The 23,893-nt window shown below is 41.3% G+C and overlaps 1 protein-coding gene across 1 annotated transcript in view; it reads right to left on the bottom strand.

Annotated features, from left to right (window-relative positions):
• TNIP3 (TNFAIP3 interacting protein 3) overlaps positions 1–23,893 on the bottom strand; it is a 78,641-nt gene that overhangs the window by 37,522 nt on the left and 17,226 nt on the right. The window contains exons 2-3 of the mRNA XM_060247332.1: positions 23,332–23,417; positions 7,051–7,144 (exon numbers count right to left, since the gene is read on the bottom strand). Coding sequence (XP_060103315.1) covers positions 7,051–7,144; positions 23,332–23,363 — 126 coding nt within the window. The 5' untranslated portion in view covers positions 23,364–23,417. The remainder of the gene's footprint in view (positions 1–7,050; positions 7,145–23,331; positions 23,418–23,893) is intronic.

Here is a 23,893-nt window from a genome sequence, read left to right as displayed (position 1 = left end):
TATTGTCCATGCTGTCCTTCACCACTGCAGTCCAACAAATTAAAAACAGGTTGCTAGATATTGAGTGCCAAGACCTATAGAATCTGGCTAAGAAAACTTGTTCCCCACTGAGTTTTGAGATCTCTCAGTACTGGGAAAATGGCCTCATATCTATCCACCTTCAGGTGCAACAGTAGCATAGAGCTTTTTCCCTTGCCAGATGCAACGCCATGCCCTCTGCTATTCTTTATGGCAGATTTAACAAGACAGCCTACTCAGTCAGATACTGTCTCTGTAAGCAAAAATGTGTGGAGTCAGTTACTCATATTCTTCTTTATTGTAATTTGTATACAGATCGTCGTCACAAGTATTTACATCCTCTTTTAGTTAGCATGGTTGATTGTTCTGATGTACTTAAGGTCTATAATCTTTTGAACGATACTCATCTAGTGTCACTGAGAAAGTGGCTAAATTTATTTATTCTGTTTTAAAGGCACGCCAGAGGATCTCATAGAAATAGTTTATTTTTATGCTTTTCCTGATGTATATGTATGCAATAGTTCCATTTTATCTTCTTTTTAAAAACCAATTTGCTCTGATATATACATCTATATATTTTATGCCAATAAAGGCTAACTTGAAAAAAAATAGGAGAGAAGAATGATGGAAACTTCTTTGGGTTCCCATTGGGCAGAAAAGAAAGATATACATAAATGTTTTAAAATGAATAAAATCTACGTTGTTTCCCAGTATAATTTTGAATATAAGAAATTTGTAATTTGTAACTAATAATTATAATAGATTTACATTAACTGTTACTCATAGGTGGCTGGATAGTTGGACATTGAAAAGGGTCTGGATTTTTAATTCTAGTGTTCTTTTTGGTAGAAATGAAAACAATCAAATGAAATTGAGCAAATTAGTTAAAATACAGTTTTAACAAAACAGTCTAATCTTTCAAAATTGATATAATTTGCCAGCATGCATTATTTTGTAGTTAAGGATAATATTTTTTCTGATGTATGATACTTCTAATTTATTTTACTTATTTTTCCTTCTTTTAAGTTCTTACACACAACATGTCAAAAGTAAAATCATGCATACAGATATGCACAAACACACACACATATAAAATAACCCATTTGTTTACTTCCTATGTTGATGAAATGCTGAATTTTTGATAATTCCAGAAATCTGATTGAAAACATAATGAAGAGATAGTTTATTTACTGTAGAAACCCACATTTGGGGGGTGACAAAGACCTTTTCATAAACAGTTGCAGCAGTTCATAGCTGATAAGGATTAAATGTTTAGATATTCTGGAAGAAATTTTGAAGAGCATTCCACAGGTATTTTATGGTTTCATCTGTTAATTAAGTAATAACCTACACAGCAACAGCAAAAAAATGTTTTCCATATTTATCCTTTTGTGCATCCAGTCAAGCTAGCTTTCCAAAGTACATAAAAATTAACTTACATTTAGAGAGCTCTGAGGGCCAAACTAGACATTATAGCAAGCACCCCTCCAACATGGTGCCTATGTGTGCCATGCTACCCACTGACATACTTACTGGTGCCCAAGTGGGCAAGGCCAGGTAGGACTTCTGCCCAGCAAGGCTTCTGGTGGACTACTGGAGACTTGATTGGCTGTGCAGAGTTTTTAAAATGTTGCTTTGGCAACAGTTGCTACCACAGCACAAGGCCCTACATTATGTTTCTAAAGTTATGCTGTGGCAAAGATTTTGTGACTGGGTCTGCCTCCTGTGTCAGTCATTTTGTGACACTCATTTTGTTGCTACTTCAGATTGCATCAGAATGCTGTGTCAGAATTCTAAATGTGCCCTCCAGCTAAAAAAGGTGAGAGGGGCCCTGCATCACAGTATCCAAAGGACTAACCCTGATCAAGCATACAGTATGGTATGATGAGGCAATCTTGTTGTCACCCACTTCTCTTTTTCAAGTGCCAAAACAGCTTTGGGGATGTTTCACCACTTGACAAGGTATGGTGAGTGGGGAAAGATTAGTGGGTCCTGCCAGACTGGTCAGGATCAGAGGCTGTTGGCATTTTTAAATGACCAAGTTCAGGTTAGGGTTCAGGTTAAGGTTGCCAGGTCCTACCTTTGCACTGGCAGGAGGCAATCCTGGAGTGGGATGGAGATATTGCACAGCAATGCTCTGTTTTGGGGGCAAAACTCTATGGTAAAATCACCTTTAAACCACAGAGTTTCTAGGGAATGATTAGGATGGTCAATTCCAGCTGGCTGATGGAACAAGATAGTTTCCTGTTGGCTCTTGAAGAATTTCTATTTAGCAAGGCTGGAGCTTCTGCTGATGCCCTGCTTTCATTACAGAATGTGGAGACTCAGGTGGTATTCCAGTTTATCTCTCCTCTGGAGGCCAGGCAACTTCAGAGGAGTTTGGACCAGGGAAAAAGCTGTTTGGGCACTTGAAAAAGAGAAGTGGGTGACAACAAGATTGCCTCGTCACACCATACTGCAGGCTTGATCAAGGTTAAACCTGTGGATACTGTGATACAGGGGTCCCCCACCTTTTTGAGTTTGTGGGCACATAAGTCTGGATACAATGATACCTGATATATTTGCTTAGATGCAAATGCTGGCATTTTGGAGACACTTGTCTTCATACTTAATCAACTTGCAGGAAGGCAAGAAAACACTGAATGTGGACCCTGAGCATTTAGGATGGATCCAGTCTTCAGTACTACCCTGGATTCCAAATATCTCTGTTTGCAGGCTTATTCCTCTCATGTCTTCTGGTGGTCTGGTATGTAGAGGGTATTCCAGGAAAAAGGACCAAGGGAGCACTTCAGCTATATGTCTGAATGGCTATTGAACTGCAAGTTTTCAGAGCATCCCAGTGCACAGATAAACGACAGACTTGAAAACCTTAAAATAACGTGTCAGGAATTAAGCCTTATTTAGGCAAAAATGTGTTCTTCCATGCAGACCTCTGATATAGGTTACTTGTGATTTTCTTTAAAAAAAGACCTCCAAAACTTAGCTGTAATTTTTCTTCAGAGTCATATAGAAGTTGAATGACTTATAGGTCACACAAGGAGATTCAAATAAAGATAAATAGGACTCCTGAAAGGACTATGATATTGCAACACTCTAATGGGGGGGGGGGGAGTTTCAGATGCAATTACTGATGCATGAAGCAGATGTTTGCCATCCTTTCTGGTTCTCACAGCAGCTCTTACTCATGTGGTATCTTTTAAGCCTCATTTTATTTTTCCTGTGTAGATCTCCTGGTTTATATAAAAAAGGGGAAGGAAACAGCATGAATCTGTTTACACATCAACCCTGAAAATAATCTTGCAAGAGCCTTTGGGTTAGGAGATGTCAGTTTACAAGATGTCATCTGAATTCTCTGCTTCAGAAACTGTAAACACTACAAAAAGGCACGCAGACCCACTGTGCTCTCAAATGAAAGAAACAAGACAAAACCCAGACAATAAGTTCCATATCCTGTATTCAAAAGTGCAGTAAATAGCATTCACTTGACTTCTTAAAGGAGGCTGAAGGTAACTGAGGGTTTCTGTGAATTATCTTTGCTACAGACTTCTGTTTCAAAGCATGAATCTACCCCAACCTTCTCTTCTTCAAGGTTTTTAAATACTCTTTAAGAGGGTTGGATACTACTCCAAATCCTATCCTTGAAGAGGAGCAGAAAAAATGGCCTCTAGGAGTTGAAGGGGCTCAGAGTTCACATGTGAAAACTGTCAGTTACAGTAAATTAGGTAAATAAGGTGACTAGAATCTAAAAATAAAAAGTCAAAAGATGGAAGGAAACAAATAAAACATATGCTATTCCTAATAGTATTTATCTTGGTCCAACTCATAACGCACACACCCAACATACCAATTCCAACACATCAATATGAAAGAACTATTTTTATTTTGTTTCTGAGATGTCACCAATAGAAAATATCACAAAAATTAATTAGAAATCCAAATTGAATCCCACAGATCCCCACATCTTGGTAAAATACATCCCATTTCCTCCCATGGAAATGAAAAGAGAAAAAGTTGTTGTGGAACCAATAAGGAAAGAGATGATCAGGGGGTCAAATAAAAAGAGTCATAGAATCAGAGTTGGAAGGGACCTCCAGGCTCATCTAGTCCAACCCCCTGCACAATACAGGAATTTTGCAAAGAGTGTGGCAACAACAACCTGGCTCCAACAGCCATAATGTAAAACAAAAATAGCCAGCCTCCCCCTTCGACTATGCTGATTTTTCATAGATCTCACAAAACAACTGCAAAACCATTGATCGTGAAGCTGATGTACAGCTGCTTATACAAAAACACCAATGCAGTCATGCCTTCTGGAAGCAGGGACAGGAATGGTTGTTGGGGAACATCTTTCCAGTGGCACACCATCTCAGTTGTGCATTTATTTTCTTTCCTGTCTTCACTCTGCAGGTCTGAAGACTGGGTATAGCCAAATTCACAAGCTGAAGGGCAAGAGACAAAGGTTTCTTGGCCCTTCAGCTTTTAGCCTGAGCCTTCCAATGAATCAGACATTCTATTCAGGGCTCCAGCCTAAGACTAGGATATAATTTGTTGGTTTTCATTGCCCACCCAGTTGAAATGAAGAGGCTGACACAATGTATGGATAAAAATCGGGCCGCTTTATTTAAACATAACTTGAACGAACTAGAATGGCAAGAGGTATAGGCCTAACGGAACAAGCCCTGGGGTCAAAGCACAGGACCCCACCTTGTCCAAGAAGGGCGAGCCACCCTGCCCAATATCATCTGACTAGTGCCAAGCAGCCAGGCCCAAACTCCGCCTCCACCTAGGGCGGCATCCATCACTCAGGAAAGATCCACCCCGGCAAGGCTTTGTCATGATCTGCACTCCCAGCATTGAGCCATAAAGCCCATCTACCATTCATACAGACCACTTGCACCACTGGTGCAGAGCCATAGGTGCTCCCCTGAAAAGCCTGTAGCCAATACCTCATCCTGCCAAGCGACCAAACTTACTAAACTTCGACCCAAACTTCCTACACTATCTGGCAGTACAAGGTAGGCAAAAAACAAATTCACACAGGCCAATCTGTGAAAATGAAAAAATTCCTACCTGGCCCCTAATAAGGCGACCGGCAAAAACTTGTACTGCATAGGGCCGGTGGGTGGGCCGAGAGCCGATCTAAGCTGCTAGTCCCAGCGCAGGGCTAGGGCTTTATAAACCCCAACGCTCTGCCCTTCTATTCCCAGGGGCTGGGAAACGAAAGTCATCCTTCCCTCCATCCGGGAGGGCAAAGGACAGCCCCCAGCCTGATACCAGCGTCACCAGTCCACTGGGAAGGGGCCGACTTACTTTATTTCTGTTGAATGTTTATGGAGGGAAGGTGTTCTATTATTCTAAGCAGCTTTGTGTCCCACCATGGAGAAAAGTGGGATGTAAATATTTAAATATATTTCTTTTAAAAATTGTGTTGAAAGGCATATTCATCTCACCCAAGTGTTGTATGTTAAAGCAATTACATAACGAGTAGAAACAGAACATTTGTACCAATACTTAAGTAATAAGGGAAATTTATACATAACTTTGATGGCCAGATTCCTCTTTAACACCCCCCCTTTCAGTCACCACCTTCAACACCTATGGCTGATTTTTATTTCCCAGTCATGATGGCTACTCAGGGACTATAGACCTGAAGTCTGAACTAATTACAGGGGATGATCTTAAAGTGAAAGTGTATCCCAAACAGTTTCTCTTAGCCCAGCAAGAGAATCTCAAGCAGATTGACTAACAAAGAGCTAGTTGCAAATAGTCACTAAGGCTAAATGCAGTTATTGTGATGGACTTGCTGAAGTTATCCAGTGGATCTGGAAAAGGCAGCACCACTTTCTTAGGTGATTTCTACTTCCCTCTCCCTTTGGACACACACAGACACATTCTTTTAACAAAATAACTATTACGTTTGTTTCTTTTGTAGACATATTTTGGTTGGCAAATAAGTAAAAGTGTATCTCTTCTCACATCTGAATTTGGGCAAGTCATTATAATGTCACACCCACCAAGAGGGTTACAAAACTGACAAATTGTTTCTCTTGGTGAGAAAAGTAGATTGATTTCATCTGGGAACAGCTCATCTTGTCTCCTCACTACTGCCTTTACCACACTGACAGAAATACTTGAAGTGTTGACTTCACTTATTCAGTCCCCGCATTTCCCCAATCCAGCCACTCTTGGACTTTGACTAAGGAGATAAGGTTAGTTGATCTCTGAATTCTCCTCATAAGTTCCCTTCTCATCCTATTATATCCCTGAAACAGACAAACATGCCTATCTCCAAATCTGGCTAAGCCCTTTCTGAAGAGCTGACTGCCATTCTAACTCTTTACCTTCCTCCTCTCATAGAGGATCTATGGCCTCTCATTGGCTGGAGTTCCTAGAAATTTCCATATACACACTCTTGGACCAGAGATTGGCAGTGATGCCTGGAGGGTGAAACTGGAGCCCATCCATCACAACAGCACAAAATTAGAGATGGAAACAAACTGACTCATGAACTAAAATTCATCATGAACATAGGCCAATTCATGGTTCATGAAGCAATGCTCATGAATTGAAAAGTTTCCATGAACTTCCATGCATTTTGATGCAGCTTGTGGAAATTCATAGCGGTTTGTGGAGAGCAGAAAGTGGGGGGTTAAATGGCTCTGGGCCACTCAAAGCTCTGCTTTCTGCTCCCCACTGCTCAGCTATTTGGTTTAAATGACTCGAAACCATTTACACCCCTGCTTTCTGCTCCCCACAAAACAAAGCAGGAGTGGTTGTGAGCAGAAAGCAGGGATGAAATGGCTCAGAGCCATTTAACATTTTGCTTTCTACTCTTTCTACTCTTTGCTGCTTTACATGGGGAGCACGAAACAGGTATTTAAATGGCTCACCAACTGATACAAACCATGACTGACCATGAACCATAAAATGTACCACAAAAATGTGGTTACTGCCCATCCCTACACAGAATACATCCTGCTGATTTTAAAATGCTTATCAAGGATAATGAAGCAAAAAAAACCACCTGCTTACTTTCAAAGCATGTGAACGGAACTCCAACTTCTCTGAAGCACTGCTCCTTCCTATTAAAGTCCTTATTTCATTATCGAGCTCTACACTGTCGCATCTGTATAGAGGGAAAAAGGAGTAATTTAGCATCTATAATTCCAGATATATGTAGAAGATTAAGAAAATCAGGCAGCCAGGTGTTGCCAGCTCCAGCTTGTGAAATTTATAGAAAGCTGGGGGCAGTCTGTGAAGAGCAAAATTTGGGAAGGGGATGAAACCCAGCAGAACTGTGTGACCAAGCAGTCCACTCTCAAAAGATGCCATTTCCTCCAGGGGAATGGCTCTCCATAGTCTGAAGATCAGATGCAATTCCAGAAGAACTCCAGGCCCACTATGACGTTGATAACCATATTCTCAGGTAAGACATGTAATAGAAATGCAATTGGCTAAGCACTAAAACTTCTAAACACAATTTCTGTAAGCATAGCACTAACTCTAGCAAAACAATGGGGTGGTAGAGGCAAGGGGTCACACATGATGGATTTCTACATCTACATGGAGAATAATTCCCATGGCAAGGATACTGGTGAAACAGATACAGTTAATCACAATATGCACTGACAAACAGTACAAACAGTTTTCTGCAACACCAAAGCATGAGTGGCTTTCAGATAATATAAAAACTTAATCCTCCTAATTAATCTGTCATCAACAACTTCTAAAACATTGTACAGTGGATAAAAGGTTTTCATTACTTATCTCATTATCCCAGCCTCACTAAAAAAAAAAAAAAGCAGACTAGGTTAAGGAAATGTGATTTGCCTAAGATTACAAAGCAAAATCCAGAATAGATGAAGGTTTTTAACGTTTTTTCTTACAGTATTTTGTGCATTGTAGCACCTGTAAACGGTTCTCAGACAAAACAATTTCAAACTGTACAATGAACCATAAAAATACTTTCCTCGTTTTTATCTCAACTAAAAAAACTCTAAGCCTGGGAACATTGTAAAAAAAAAAAACCACCTTTAAACTGAACATTAAAAGACATATGTTTTAAGGTCCTACAGATTTTTGTTTTGTGGCTTCTTTTAAATAGGTAATTAGAATTTTTTCATGACTAACACTAAGAAGTATAGTTATTACTGCTTCCCTCTCATCTGCCTCATAATAACATTTGAAGATCTCTGCTGGATCAGACCACTGGTGCATTTAGTCAGCATAGTATTGTGCACAGCAGACAACCAGTTGCCTGGGACAGCCAAACAGCTCTTCTGCCACTGCATCCCAGCACTGGTATTCAGAGGTCTTTAGATGGAGGCTCCCTGCAGTCTCCATGGCTAGCAACCATTGATAAACCTCTTCTCTGTGCTTGTGGCCATCACTACCACAGCTTGATTTCTCATTGAGTAAAGAAGAATTTCCTTTCGTCTGTCCCAAAATTTTCATTTGGTGCTTCGAGTTCTAGTAATATGGTGGGGGGAAGCTGCCTATATCTACTTTCTCCACCTCATCCACAATTTGTACAAACCTGTCTTGTTTTATAATTTTAATAGTCCCTTTTTTTAGACTGAAAGGCCTCACAGGAAAGGTACTTCAACCATTTACTCATCTTGTTTGTTCTCCTTTCTACTTTTTCCAACTTTGCAATATCTTTTCTGTGATACAGTGACCAGAACTGCACACAGTATTCCAAACAAGGCCGCTCTATAGCTTTATAGAAGGTCATTACAATACTGTCCATTTTCATCTCTTTCCTTTTTCAGTGCTGCTGCACACTGGGTGTACATTTTCAATGACCTTTCCACTACAACCTCAAGATCTCTTTCAATCTTAGAATGAGTTGAGACTCCATCTACACATAATTAAAGTCAGGATTTGTTGTTGCTGTTGTTGTTCCAACATGCATCTCCTTCACCTATACTGAATTTAACTTGCCGCATTGTTCCCCACTCAACCAGTTTAGAAAGATCCTTCTGTATATTTTCACAATCAGCCTTGGTTTTCACCATCCTGAATAATTTGATATCCATACTAGTTTGGTTCACTCTCATTCCAAATCATTTATGAACAAATTAAAAAGCACTGGTCCCAGTACTGATCAAAAGAATGGGATGTCCCATCAAAAGCATGGGGTTCTACTTCACAGTGTGTCAGCATATGCAACATATATTTGTGTGAAACATTATAATTTGAGGTACTGAAATAAATGGCATCTGGAAACATCCAGAGGTTAAAACATGAAAGATGACATTTGCCTGAGGACCAAATTACATGTTACTTTTTCACTAGAACTGACTCCCTTACTCTGCAACTACACAGCAGCTGTGGGGATCACCATTTTTAAAGCCAATTTGGCTCAGGATGGGAGGAGGGCATCCACAATTTCCTTTCCATTATTCAGAGCTTCACAACTGCACTGTTCCTTGCTGAGTCAGAAGCTTAGAGCATAGTTGTTTCATAAATATAACCACAAAGAGGTGCCAAGTGTTCAAGAGGGCAATCCTATTCATGCCCATTCAATGTGTCTCACTCCCAGGAAAGTGTTCTTAGGACTGATTATGCTGTAAGCGGTTGTCTGTGCATGTGAGTTTCATCCACAGACTGAAGCAATTTTCCTGATGTTTGCAAAAAGGGGGCAAGACATGGGAATTACATACTACTGTAGTCAAGAGGACAGGTTGAACTGAAATATTTTTAATGATTTTTAATAATGGTCAATGGACAGGTTGAATTGAAATCTTTTTAATAATGGTCAATGAGGAAGGTGGGCATGCAACACTAGTTGCATGAAAGAGCACTTGGGAAGTGAGAGATGAGAATCTTTTAATTTGATCTGGAAAGTTATCTTAAAGACTTAAATCACTAGGAGTCACCTTTCTGTTCTTGTCTGTCTGATGACAGGAAACCCCAGTGCTGCTTTGTGCAGCTTGTGAAATCACACCTCTAATTATATAACACCATCTCAACCAGGAAATGTTGCTTTTCTTCTCCAAACTATTGCTAAAGGACAGTTTTATCAAATATGAGCACGCTACGTGATTGCTCTCATTCTTCAGCAAGGCTCTCATCTTTCAGCAATCTAAAAGATTTTGGGAGGCTTGCATGTAGAACATTTTTTAAAAAAAAATTACTACATACAATACCCAATCATTTCCCAATCATCTGGGAAAATAAACTCACAGAAAACTTTTTAAAGAAGCTATTGAACATATACAGAATTCAGCCTCATTTGTTTAAAAAAAAAAGTTGCAAGCCCACTTCTGAAAGAATAGCTAACTTTGGAAAGAAGGTCACCACAACTGCACTGCTTCATTGTTTTACATAAACAATGTATGCTCACAGCCATCTATTTATATATACTGCTTTTCTTCCCAGAAGAAAGCCAAAGGCAGATTACAATTCATAAATGCAAGCACAATAAAACAGCACCAGTCAATTTGTCCAAGAGTGACAGCAAGAAACACTGGAATTTGTCCAGTCTCTACAGTCTGCCAGTCTCAAGAGAAAGTTTTCAATTTGTAGGAAGAGAGAATTAGCTGTTTGGAATTGTCTGCAGGGAATCAGATCCTTTCCTGAGACCTGCTCTTTTCTAAGAGGACTGAGTCACTTACCTGACATATAAAGCCAGTGCTCTAAGCAAATTCTGTGCAAAGCTGTCTAAGGAAATCATTGTTGCCTAGCTAGACATATCTGTGCTGCAATCAGAGCTACTTTACATATTTCCACTTTCCTACAAGATAAGCACTTCCTTTTATGCCATACCAAGTCCAAGTATAGATTCTCACTCCTGACTGATCTTATTAGAAATATGCAATATGTGAAACAAGTCTTAATCCCTTTCTACCTTTGATGGAATTTATACCTAAAAGTAATACTGCAATTCTTCTTGTTTAAAGCTAGAGGGCACTCTAAATTTAATTCAAGAGATAAAGCATTTCACTTTGTTATCCTAAGAGACATTTAAAGTTAATTAGAAATCAAATTAAAGTGTGCACTTTTTCAGTCTGCTGTGAGTGTTCTTTTAATTTAAGATTAATTTCTTCTTGATTACATGGCTAAATAAATATTCATAAATATGTATGAACAGGGCCAAAAGAGAGCCAGTTTGGTTCAGTGATTAAGTTTGCGGACTCTTATCTGGAAGAACCAGGTTTCATTCCCCACTCCTCCACTTGCAGCTGCTGGAATGGCCTTAGGTCAGCCATAGTTCTCACAGAGGTTGTTCTTGAAAGGGCAGCTTCTGTGAGAGCTCTCTCAGCCCCATCCACCTCACAGGGTGTCTGTTGTGGGAAAAGAAAAGAAAGGAGATTGTAAACTGCTCTGAGACTCTGATTCAGAGAGAAGGGCAGGGTGCAAATCTAGTCTTCTTCTTCTACAGTCTTCTTTTGGTAGAAAAAGCCCAGCATCAACTCATGTGCATATTAGCCCACACCACTGACATCACCATTGTTTTGCACAGGCCTTTTTTGTGTAGAAAAAGCCCAGAAGGAACTAATTTGCATTTTTTTTTATTTTAGTATATTTTTATTCCGCCCATTCCCCATAGGGCTCAGGACGGAGTACAACATATGATAAAACAATAAAATACAATAAAAACATTTTATAAACAGACAACTCAACAGCACTAATATTAGGCCACACCCCCTGACACCAAGCCAGCTGGAACTGAACTCCTTTGTGTTCCTGTTTTTAAAAAAGTCCATGTATATGAATAAAGAAAAAATTTCCACTACAGCACAAAGGAACAGGTTTTTTATTTTTAGGCACATACCTGGCTTTCACTGGGCCTGAATTCAGATATCACAATATGAAATTCTGAATTTATAAGTCACATTTTATTGAAGCAGAATTGTGCCTTCCAGCTACCTAGCCACTATGGATGCCAGCCTCCAGTACAGAAAGAAGTAAGGCTCTTCAAAACAGAAAATGAAATTGTTATGGTATATTAGAAGGGTACATAGGATGCTAGAATAACCAGCATGTAAAGGTAATGGAAGGCAACAATTTCTATGGGACTAAAGCATTTTGTAGATATAAATGATAGAGGTGAACAGTTGCCAGAAGTAATCCCTGGGATTGCCTGCACTCTGCCATCTTGATCCCCCTTTGGAAAGAAGTTTCCCAGACCTCAGAATGGGATGGAAGAGATTGCATCACCTGGTTCCTTCTCCTTTTGGCTTGACTCAGCTCCCTCACAGCCTGGAGTTGTCAGCCACTGTTTCCCTCCCTGCCCTGTTTCTGGGAGCTTCCTTTACGCCCCCATCCATGCCCCAACGTCTTTCCTCACCTATCTCCTGCAGCCACTTCTCCTGGGCTCCAATTGATAATCAGTGCATCCTGTGTCTTCATTGGTCCTAGTTTCATCACTAGGCCTCTGCCCCCCCCCACAACAACCAACCACCCTCCATTGCCTGCGCCCACTACCTCCCTCCAGCATCTTCACCAGCTGAGGAAGCCTAATGCCTTTTTCTGCAGGCGTGGCTTTGGGTTTGCCATGGCACTGGAAGTGGTCTCTGCCCAGCTTCCCCAGCTCACCTGCTACAGTGTTGGCTTCCTAATCAGTCTCCAATGCTGTGCCAGCTGGGATCTCTGAGAGTGGGCCCTCCCTAACTCTTGGTGCAGGGGCATGAGTCCTGGGCAAGGATGCAGTGCTGGCAGGGGCTGTGGTGGTGTTTTTATTTAGTTTAGTTAATTTCTATCCTACTCCATCACTCACAAGCAGGACTCAGGGCTGCACCCCAGAGGCTCTGGGGGGTCTACATCTGGCTCAATAGGACCAGGGTTCACACCCAATCCAGGATATAATCCAAGTATGACCCATGCGCAGATTCATGCCAGTGCACTAAAACAATTGTGCACTGGTGTATATTTGTTATTTGTCATGAGAGATCTTCTCTGTGGCACTTCCAAATTAACAACAAACTCACAACAACCAGTGTTTGCACTGCAGAAGTTTTACAGATTATTAATCAACACGTCAATTACCAAGAATGTTGCTTACCGTACTTTCAGTTACACATGCAGGTTCATTGCTGTTCACTTGCTCTGGTTCTTCAATCAAAAAAGGCAGCTAACTCCTATGGTACATCATTCTATTCTCACAGGGGAGAGTTTCACACATATGCTTATTAAAATTGCAGTTCTTATGATAAAACTGCAGTTATATCAGCACAATGAGGTTTGCAATCTGCCATCAGCACTGTAGAGTCAGGCACTGGCCCCTCAAAGTGTGGTGAAAACCCCGGAGTAAACGGCATATAACACTGGGAATCTATGATTGATCTCTGGTTGTGTGACGACGAGGAACAGTGGAGATTAACTTTTCCATGATCAAGCTTGGGGGATCCCAGTAGGTATGAAAAAATAAGCACAATATGGGTAGCTGCCTTTTTCCCTACAGCAGGCTAGACCATTTATACTGAGAATATAACAAAGGGGGAATGGTTAAAACCCCAACCCATTTCCTCCCTCAACTATTTTTAAGGAACAGCAAGAGGCCCACCTGTTCCTGGGCTTCATTTTACCAGGGCATGATTGAGCCCTGATCCTGCAAAGCACTATATGCACTAGGCTTACCAGCCCCCAGGCCCCAGCAGCTGACCCCCTGGTTTTGCAGGCTCCTCCTCACCAGCAGCCAGCTGACCAATGGGGGGAAGTTCCGCCACAACAGCCTCCATGTGAACATACGAACATCAGAGAAGCCATGTTGGATCAGGCCAATGGCCCATCCAGTCCAACACTCTGTGTCACACAGTGGCCAAAAAAAATTATATTATATATACATACATACATACATACATGTATATACACACACACACTGTGCCTAATAGCCACTGATGGACCTCTGCTCCATATTTTTATCTAACCCCCTCTTGAAGCTGGCTATGCTTGTAGCCGTCACCACCTCCTGTGGCAGTGAATTCCACATGTTAATCACCCTTTGGGTGAAGAAGTACTTCCTTTTATCCATTTTAACCCGACTGCTCAGCAATTTCATCGAATGCCCACAAGTTCTTGTATTGTGAGAAAGGAAGAAAAGTACTTATTTCTCTACCTTCTCTGTCCCATGCATAATCTTGTAAACCTCTATCATGTCACCCCGCAGTCGATGTTTCTTCAAGCTAAAGAGCCCCAAGCGTTGTAACCTTTCTGCATAGGGAAAGTGTTCCAAATCTTTAATCATTCTAGTTGCCCTTTTCCCAATGATATAATATCCTTTTTGAGGTGCGGTGACCAGAATTGTACACAATATTCCAAATGAGACCGCACCATCGATTCATCAATGTGCCTACTCATTCTGTCCTTGATAATGGTTTCTACCAACTTTCCTGGTATTGAAGTCAGACTGACTGGCCTGTAATTTCCCAGATCTCCTCTGGAACCCTTTTTAAAGATGGGGGTGACATTTGCTACCTTCCAGCCCTCAGGAACGGAGGCAGATTTCAATGAAAGATTACATATGTTTGTCAGAAGATCCACAAGTTCAATTTTGAGTTCTTTCAGAACTCTTGGATGTATGCCAACCGGACCTGGTGATTTATTAGTTTTTAATTTGTCTATCCATTGTAGGACTTCCTCTCTTGTCACCTCAATCTGACTCAGGTCTTTCAACACCCCCTCCAAAGTAAATGGTTCTGGAGCACGCAAACACTTCTCATCTTCCACAGTGAAGATGGAGGCAAAAAATGCATTCAGCTTCTCAGCTATTTCCCTATCCTCCTTCAGTAATCCTTTTACCCCTTGGTCATCCAAGGGTCCCACTGCCTCCATGGCTGGTTTCCTGCTTCTAATATATTTGAAGAAATTTTTATTGTTGGTCTTTAACTCTTGGCAGGGTTAGGAGACACTTGCAACTATTTGTTTTCCAGATATGTGTGTGTCTTTAAAACTTGGCAGCAGGAGAGCTGGATGGGTGTGGGGCAAGCCAGCAGAACCATGGAGTGTGAGAAAGGCAAAGAAGCCAGCACATCCCCTCTATTTATTTATTTATTTATTTATTTTTGCATTAATTTCAGAATTCAAATTGATAGTAAAAAGTTAGCTAGAAGCTGATTATGGGATGGAGGAAAACTCCACCCCCTAAACTGAACTCCATTCCTGTATTAGTCTGAAGCAACTGGCTGAAAATATAGCAGATTGTTACATTCCATGATGAGTAAATTGCCCCAGTGAAATCACAGAAGTGTGGGCTTGCAAACTGTATTTATTTTGCTGCTTTGTGAATGTGTGTGCATGTCCCTTTTAAAAAGCCATGCTTGGAAATGCTTCCAAAGCCTGACAAGGGGACTTGTGGGGGTATGACATATTTCACTTTCATTTAGTGGAAGTGCAGCTGCTAGGGTAGGCAAAAAAAAAAGGATGAAGAAATTAAGACTGTGTTCAGGGGAACAGCACTGCTGTATTTTTATTGATTTATTTAGAGAATGGGAAAGTCTCCTGACTCCACCCCCAAAGTTTCCTGGCTCCATCCCCAAGGTCCCCAGATATTTCCTGAATTGGACCTAGCAACTCTAATATGCACTTAGGAAGTGATCTGGCTCAGTAACTGGATCATGGATTGCCAGCCTGTTGCTTCATTGCTGCCAAGTCCAACTCAGGAAATACCTGAGTGCCTGCCATTTATGTCAGTTCCACTGGGTGTGATGAGAACCAAGGGGGACTGTTAGTAATGGATCTGGCCCAACAATTCAGGAAACTGACTGCCCTGTAATCTGCCATGTTGGCAGCACTGCCTGCCTTTAGTGGCAGGTCCTTCAATTGAGGCTTTGGGATCCAGGGGCTCTAGGTCTGGGGAAGTCCACTGGTATGGGGTTTCGCTTAAGCCTCCTAGTCTTTCCCCCAGGGTGGTCACAATCTTGTCTTGGTCACCCTCTGAGGCATCTGTCCCTAAGTCTGGTCCAGGAGGGGTCACAAGTACCTCAGCAACACTTTTTTCCCCCAGATAAGATGGAAGCCACTGCAGAATGGTTCCTCCCAGACTTAATTCTGAAAGGTGACCATGAAGGATACCATGACTGATTATATTAAAAGCTGCTGAGAAATCCAGGAGGATAAGGGTTGTACTCCCGCTATCTATCCCTGCACAGGTCATCCACTGGTGTGACCAAGGCCATTTTAGTTTCACCACTAGGCCTGAAACCAGATTGGAAAGGATTCAAGCAATCTTCTTCATCCAGGAATCCATGAAAATGTCTCATCACTATTTGCTCTATCACCTTGCTCAAGAATGATACATTTGAGTCTGAATGAGTTATTGAGTCTCATGAGTTATTTGAGTCTCATGAGTTATTCACCTTTCCCATGTCCAGGGCAAGCTTCTTTAAGAGTGGGTGCACCACCACCTATTTCAAGGCAAAGGTGACTACCGCAATCTCTTGAGGAGACATTTACTGTCTCTCAGCCATAGTCAGCCACTTCCCCCTGCCCCCCTCAGATTTAAGTAGTCAGAAAAAGAACCAGGTTAGATTACCTTATTTCTATGGAGGAATTATAGAATAAAAATCCATAAAACAAATATATAGCATGTTTTGCATAACGTATTTTATGTGTTTTGGAGCTATGAATAAAATTTAAAAGCATATAGTACATTGTAAACAGCAAAATATGATATCTGCAGCAAGCTCTGCAGATAAAAGCTAACAAAATATATGCTACCTTCATAGCTTGGAACAAATGACCTTTCTATCAGGGGTTCTAGCAGGAGCTCATTTACATATTAGGCCACATAAACCCTGATGTAGCCAATCCTCCAATAATTTACAAAAAAGAGCCTTGTAAGCTCTTGGAGGATTGGCTACATCAGGGGGGTGTAGCCTAATATGCAAAAGAGCTCCTTCTAGAATTCCACCCCTGCTCTCTACCATGACTAATGCTACAAGTCTGCATCATCAGATAAATCTCATGAAAGCTAAAGAAAAATGGGGGGGGGGGGAGTGACCTTAACCAATCAGCAGAAATAAGGTACATGACCCTAAACCAGAGAAGACCGTGTGGGATCACTTCGTGTTGGTGCTGTGCATGTTCTGCCAGTTATCATGGAAATGAGACAAAGCAAACCAGGTTCCATTGGTGCTTTTGAAAGTGACTGAATATCAAGAAAGCAGCAAAATATATCTTTATGAAAAGACAGATATCTGGAAGACAAAATGCAAAATGGAACCTTTTAAAGAAAAAAAAAAAACCCTGTACTCTATGTGCAAAATAAGGAAAGCTGCAAACTTTAACATGAACATGGCACCAGGCAAGCTAGACCTTTCTTGACAGTTTGAATATCCATAAAGAAAGCACCTGATTAATAGTTCTTGTAGACATTTGTCTTGAGCTGCTTTGTAACTGCACAGTAGCTGTTTGTGCTATAGGTCCACTTTGGAGCAGCTTGTCAGGGCTTACCCAGTCAGAGAATTAAATTTTCCTCAACAGATATATATATTTCTTGAGCCATGGTCAGGCTTTTAGATCACTTCCTGATGACTAAATCATCAACAGTAGCAAAATTGATGAATTTGCAGAGCTGACTATGAAAAATTAGCAGGATGGGTACCTGAAATCTGGGTTTGAAGATGGAGACACACAGTGGGGCATCACTACAGCTGAAGGTGTCTGCTTGACAAGGAAGAGCATCTGCTTTCAAGATTCCTTTTAACAGCAAGGAATCATTCAGAACATTATATCTTGCAGGTAGAAGGAATTTGGTATTATGCTTTGAGGTAGAAATGTAACAGGTATATTTGCTGCTTTTCTCTGTTCTCTTTTGTTTCTCTATCTTGTACCTCCTCCTTTATTTTTGCTTCTGCAACCGCACATTATTCTCCCTTTTTATACCCAACCAATAAAAAATTTGAAATACAGAACATTATATCTATTTTATTAGTTTGTTTAGGAGATGATGATGATGATGATGATGATGATGATGATGATGATGATGATGATGATGATGATGATGATTCAGAGCCCTGCTTGAAGCAGTTTACCATTAAAACAATTTTGCAAAACAAGCCAATGAAGTCTGGAAAATGCAATCTTATTTTGCTCACTCTGAATAGTCCCCACTCTGCTGTCTTCACCATCAAAAAGACTGAAGGGGGAAGCATTGATTGTAGCTGACTAAAGACAAAAGTGTTGATTATGGCTGTGATGCACAGATTATTATGAAAATGTCTAATTTCAGTAATCTTTAAAAGTAACTGACAGATTGAGAAGTGGCTACCATATGGCTTGAATGGCTTTTTATCAGTAGAAGAAGAAGAAAAAGAAGAAGATGATGATATTGGATTTATATCCCGCCGTCCACTCCGAAGAGTCTCAGAGCGGCTCACAATCTCCTTTACCTTCCTCCCCCACAACAGACACCCTGTGAGGTGGGTGGGGCCACTTTCATTCAATAACAATTCAACCAAAACATCTGCTTATCACCCTATAAACGTCTCTGTGCTTCTGTTCCTCTCATGAAAAGGAATGACGTTTTTAAAGAACAGCTAATAGCCAACAGCTGTCTGGCTGTTAGATTCCACATCTGGAGTAGTACTATGCTGTTAATGTGGATTGGACCAATTGTTTCCTAATAGCTTCTGCTTAATATTTAAGAACTGTATAACCAAAAAAACAAACACAAATAAAGAAATGCATGGTGTTTGAGCAAACATCTGGTTTTCAGGGGGGGAAGCAAATGCCCCAGTAATTAAATAAAGCTGCACCTACAACGCATTCCATTATAACATTCCATTATTTAAAATTAGGGTCATATTTGATTGCTCCCAATTCAGTCTTCAAATATTTGCAAATTGTAACTTCTGAAATATACAAAGTCATATGTAAAAATGAGGCTGCTCCTGCAGGGGGCAAATGAGACAGCCAATCAGAAAGGGATATGGGTGCTACTCTCTCCTTTAGTCTGCTAAATGGTGTTTCTTTGTTTATCTCAGAATGCAACTCTGAGATTTGGTTCCTTTATCTTTTCCCTTTTTTATTTCTGCCAGCCATAGAGCAGCAATGTTTAACCTTTCTCTGTAGCTGTTTAGGCATCTGGGTCTCACCACCCTTGACCAGAGAGTTGATGAGGTGTAGCCATCCAGGAATGGGTAGGTTGATTCCTTATCAAGTTGCCACAGGTATACACCAAACTGAGGACCCAACAATCCACCTCCCAGCCCCCATTTTTTTTTGGGGGGGGGGGACAGTTAGTGACATAACATGTCTGGCTTGTACAGGCAAGTGTACACTAGTAATATTGGGATCATCCAGTTGTCTCCTCACATTCTGCCAAAATATACCTGCCTGCCTAATGATTTATGGAAGGGGAGACCACCCAAAATGGGGAGCTGGGGGAGCCTGAAGGGAAGGGGACAGACAGAGCATCCCATCATAAAGTGTTCGCCACTCTAGCAAGGGAGGAGTTCTTCTTGTAAGGGAGGCATTCCTCATAATGAGCATCTAGGTGGCCTGGACCAATTCAGTGTTGGCCTCATGAAAGGCTCTGCCATGGGCCAAGGAAAAAGGTGGTGACTACTGCTTCCAATTGCTACAGAAAGTTCAGGGAGAGAAGGAGATACTGGTTGCACTCCCTATATTAGGCTTTGGGGTCCTGCAGAGTAGGACACTGGAGGGTGTGGCACCCCTGGAGATGGTTTGCAAAGCACGGCAACCTCAGAAAAGGAAAGGTTGAAAACTTTGGCTTGGGAAATTCCTGAAGATTTGGGGGTGGGGAGGGGAGGGCTCAGCAGGGATTCTGTCAAATAGCCTGGGGAGGGGGAGCTCAGCAGGGATTCTGTCAAATCCTTTGATGCCTTGTCCAGGGCAAAGCTCAGTTCCACCAAATCTTCCTTTTCTTCTCAGGTCACTTCCTCCCACCAAAATTCAACTTTTAGATTTAATTTTGCTACCTCATTATCATTCCTCTCTCTGCCTTTTTCTCCTTCTGTATATCACTTGCAGGTTTCTGTATGAATATGTTCTGAATGTAATAATCTTTTGACCATAAATATTTGTCTGGCTGCTATCCACTAAATCTGCTATCCACTAAATCTGGGGACAAGAACTTTCAAAATCTTCTTCAGATTGTTCTCAAGAAGAAAAATTTACTCTGAAGGATGCCTACCAACACAAGTGTCATCCTTCTCTCAGTACCCAGCCAGCTTCTGGCATTTACAGGTGTCTTTAAGGAGAGTCTCTATAGGGTTATAGATCATAGAAGAGGCAGGAGTCCTAGAGAACTTCCACCTTCTGTAGCACCTCTTCTCTCTGCACCTGGCCTGTTCTCTGAATACACTGATCCACACTAGGACCAGGATTAAAATGAGATAGAACAAGTGGAGAACAAGATTCTCTAGTGGGAATCCAATCCTTCCTATTCCTCGTTTGCCAGGATACCCACTTGCTGGTCATCCTGTCTGCTTGCCATACCTTGCCGGTGGAATGAGGAGAATCAGTGGGACACGGTAATTCCTGGATATGTTATATCAGAAGGATACAGAGGGAAGGGTTGGAGGTGGGGTGGCTCTGTATTTCAGAGAGGGATTGGATAAAAATATGGAGCAGAGGTCCATCAGTGGTTATTAGCCACAGTGTGTGTATATATATATATGTGTGTGTGTGTATGTGTATATATATGTATGTATGTATATGTGTGTGTATACACACACACATATATTGGCCATTGTGTGACACATAGTGTTGGATTGGATGGGCCATTGCTCTGATCCAACATGGCTTCTCTTATGTTCTTAAGTTATGCCTATGCCTACCTGGCCTATGTAGCATCTCCTGCTCCCCCTCCCCTTCCCCCCATAGTACCAGTACCACCTACCAAGATCAGGTGGTTCACAGCTGACCCTCCCCCAATCTGCAGTACCCCCTCCTCCTAATCAACTCACACAGCCTGCCATATAGGGGGTTCCCACTCCTCCCCGCTGCAGCGCCAGTATAGTGCAGATGTCCCTCTCTTTGTTTCCTAAAAATAGCCATCCAGATTTCACTCATAGCATCATGAGATCTCATTTTTTCTGTCCATAATTTAAATGTTTTCTTTTTTTTCTTCTGGGGATTTTTGTGCAAGCCTGAGGGCTGACTAAACATCCCCCTTCTCTGTACCCGATCCCAGTGTGAAGATTTAACAGTATGCATGCTGAGGTCCCAGTTCAGTATTAGTTGAATGACTGCTGTACTCTTTTTTCTAGGGCTCTTCTTTTACCACATTCTGATGCAGAACCACACACAATGGGAAAAGGAAGTAGGCTGGAACCGTAACTGGAGACCAGATCTGACTGGGCAAGATTCATATCGCTTCTTGCCTTGATACTGCTTTTATGCCTTATTTTTCTTGGCCTGTTTTTTGGATTTGACCAGTTTTATGGGTTTGTCTGGATTTCACTCTTTTTATGGATTTTACAGACTTGTCTTGTAGTTTATTTGCTGATATTTTATAGCTCTAGTTGTCAGCCACCTCAGGCAGCTTCTGGAGAAGTGGCATACAAATTCCCTAAATAAAAAACAGTTCTGTGGCCTGTACTATAATAACAATGACAATAACTATAGTACTAGATTAGGGTTGCCAGGTGTGTGTTGGAAAATACTTGGAGACTTTGGGAGTGGATCCGGGAGATGGTGGGGTTTGGGAAGGGGAGGGGCCTCAGCAAGGGTAGAATTCTAGCAGGAGCTCCTTTGCAAATTAGGCCACATACCCCTGATGTAGCCAATTCTCCAAGAGCTTACAAGGCTCTTTTTTGTAAATTCTTGGAGGATTGGCTACATCAGGAGTGTGTGACCTAATATGCAAAGGAACTCCTGCTAGAATTCCACGCCTGAACCTCAGCATGGTACAATGTCATAGAGTCTCCAAAGCAGCCATTTTCTCCAGGGGAGCTGATATCTGCAAGCTGGAGATCAGTTGTAAAAGTGGGAGATCTCCAGTCCTCACCTGGAGGCTGGCAACCCTAGGTGGAGAATAACAGAAGCAATGATGTGATTGGAAACTTTCACACACTGAATACACTAGGATTGCAAAAACGAATTATGATTTTTTTAAAATTAACGTCAGTTTAAAAAAAAATATTGAAAATTTCCTCAAACCCATGGGGGTACTCTTGGACAAGGTAGGAGGCGTTGAAGTTTGACATGAAAACAAGATTATTTTTGATGAGCTAGAAAAATGAACTTAACCTATTCAAACATCACAACATGTAAGCTAGAGCCTCTTCATATAGCCACACGAGTGAAAGAAGTCAAGGAAGAGGAACTGTACAAGGTAACTGAAAGCCAAGAAGAACATAAGACTTAAGAACATAAGAGAAGCCATGTTGGATCAGGCCAATGGCCCATCCAGTCCAACACTCTGGGCGTTTTCGCACTGACCTTCAAGTGGCGCGACCACCCTCTTCACACCGGAGGATCTGCCCGGATTTCGCACAAGAAGCGCCGGCGCACCCAAAAGAGCCGGCTACTTCCGTCGCGAAACCCGCTCAAACGTTTTCCTGCTTCTTGGCGGTTTCCGTTTGAGCGGGTTTCGCAACAGAAGTAGCCGGCTCTTTTGGGTGTGCCGGCGCTTCTTGTGCGAAATCCAGGCAGATCCTCCGGTGTGAAGAGGGTGGTCGCGCTACTTGAAGGTCAGTGCGAAAACGCCCTCTGTGTCACACAGTGGCCAAAAAAGCCAAGTGCCAAGTCTTGTCTAAGGACTAGAGCTTCTCTGTAAATAATAAATTGATGCCACATCTTGTAAGGAGTACTTGAAGGCAAAGGTAAATTCAAATGTTACAGGTACACTGCATGTCATTAAGCATGGATCGTTTTAAACAGTACCCCTGTGTTGCTGATGTTTAATAGAGCTAGCAACTTGTAGGCTGCAGTCGTGTACACACTTACTTGGAAATAAGTCATAATGATTTCAGAGGTATTTACACACACACACACACACACACACAAAAGTATAGAATGATGCCATTTCAAAATTTATGTGAACATACTGCACTAAGCACAGGCATACCGGTATACATACTATGTATTGGAATTACCCAGGCTGCATTCCTAGACACAATTTTCTCAGAGTAAAGCACATTGAATTAAAAGGGGCTTACTTTTGGGATGGTTCCTACAAACTGGGAAAGGGGAACGAGTACTTTCTATTATGCATACAGAGGGAAGTCCACTGATATATATTTGCCCATAGAAATAACTCAGCTTCACAACTGAAACATTTTGCTGGCACAAATCATATTGAAATAAATAGGATTTGTATTCGTGGACCAGTTTCTTTTGAGTTTCACAAGGCTAACAAAAATTAAAGGAAAATTTCTGATTTGATTGAACTGTGAATACCTTTCTGAATCAGTTTGCTGAATTATACTCATATCTAGAAGCTTCTGAGAGCATTCATCACTGATTTTAAGTTGCCGGTAGTCATTCTGGTGAAAAAGAACAGAGGGAAAATCGCTGTAAAAATGTATGCCTTATGATTGCTACATGACTAATAGGAATCTATTTTTAATTAACAGTATAATTGATTATCTATCTATCATATAGCAGAGTTACAGACAGGAAGCATATAATAATAGTAACTAAGTTGATACAACGGGTTATGCAGACTGGGCAGTCCCCCTAAATACTAATAGCTAAATTTTCAATCCACTCAATTGCAGCTGGGGAGAGTTCAAAGAGCTTCATCACGTCTCCCTGGAAAGCGCAATGCTCGCATTCCTATGACAGATGAAATATAGTTGCACCACAATTGCATTTTAGTCCTGGTATAATGGATTATTGCAATAAAATGGCACTTAAAGACAATGGGTTGGATCCAGCCAGCTTTTTCAGTCAATTTTGACCAATTCTGTCCTTACTACAATTCTCAACTACAATCCTCTACAATTTTGACCAATTCTGT

This window comes from Heteronotia binoei, chromosome 9, assembly GCF_032191835.1.
Source record: "Heteronotia binoei isolate CCM8104 ecotype False Entrance Well chromosome 9, APGP_CSIRO_Hbin_v1, whole genome shotgun sequence".
NCBI classification, from domain to species: Eukaryota; Metazoa; Chordata; class Lepidosauria; order Squamata; family Gekkonidae; genus Heteronotia; species Heteronotia binoei.
The sequence above is the reverse complement of the archived record's forward strand: the minus strand, read 5'-3'. Positions and strand labels throughout refer to the sequence as shown.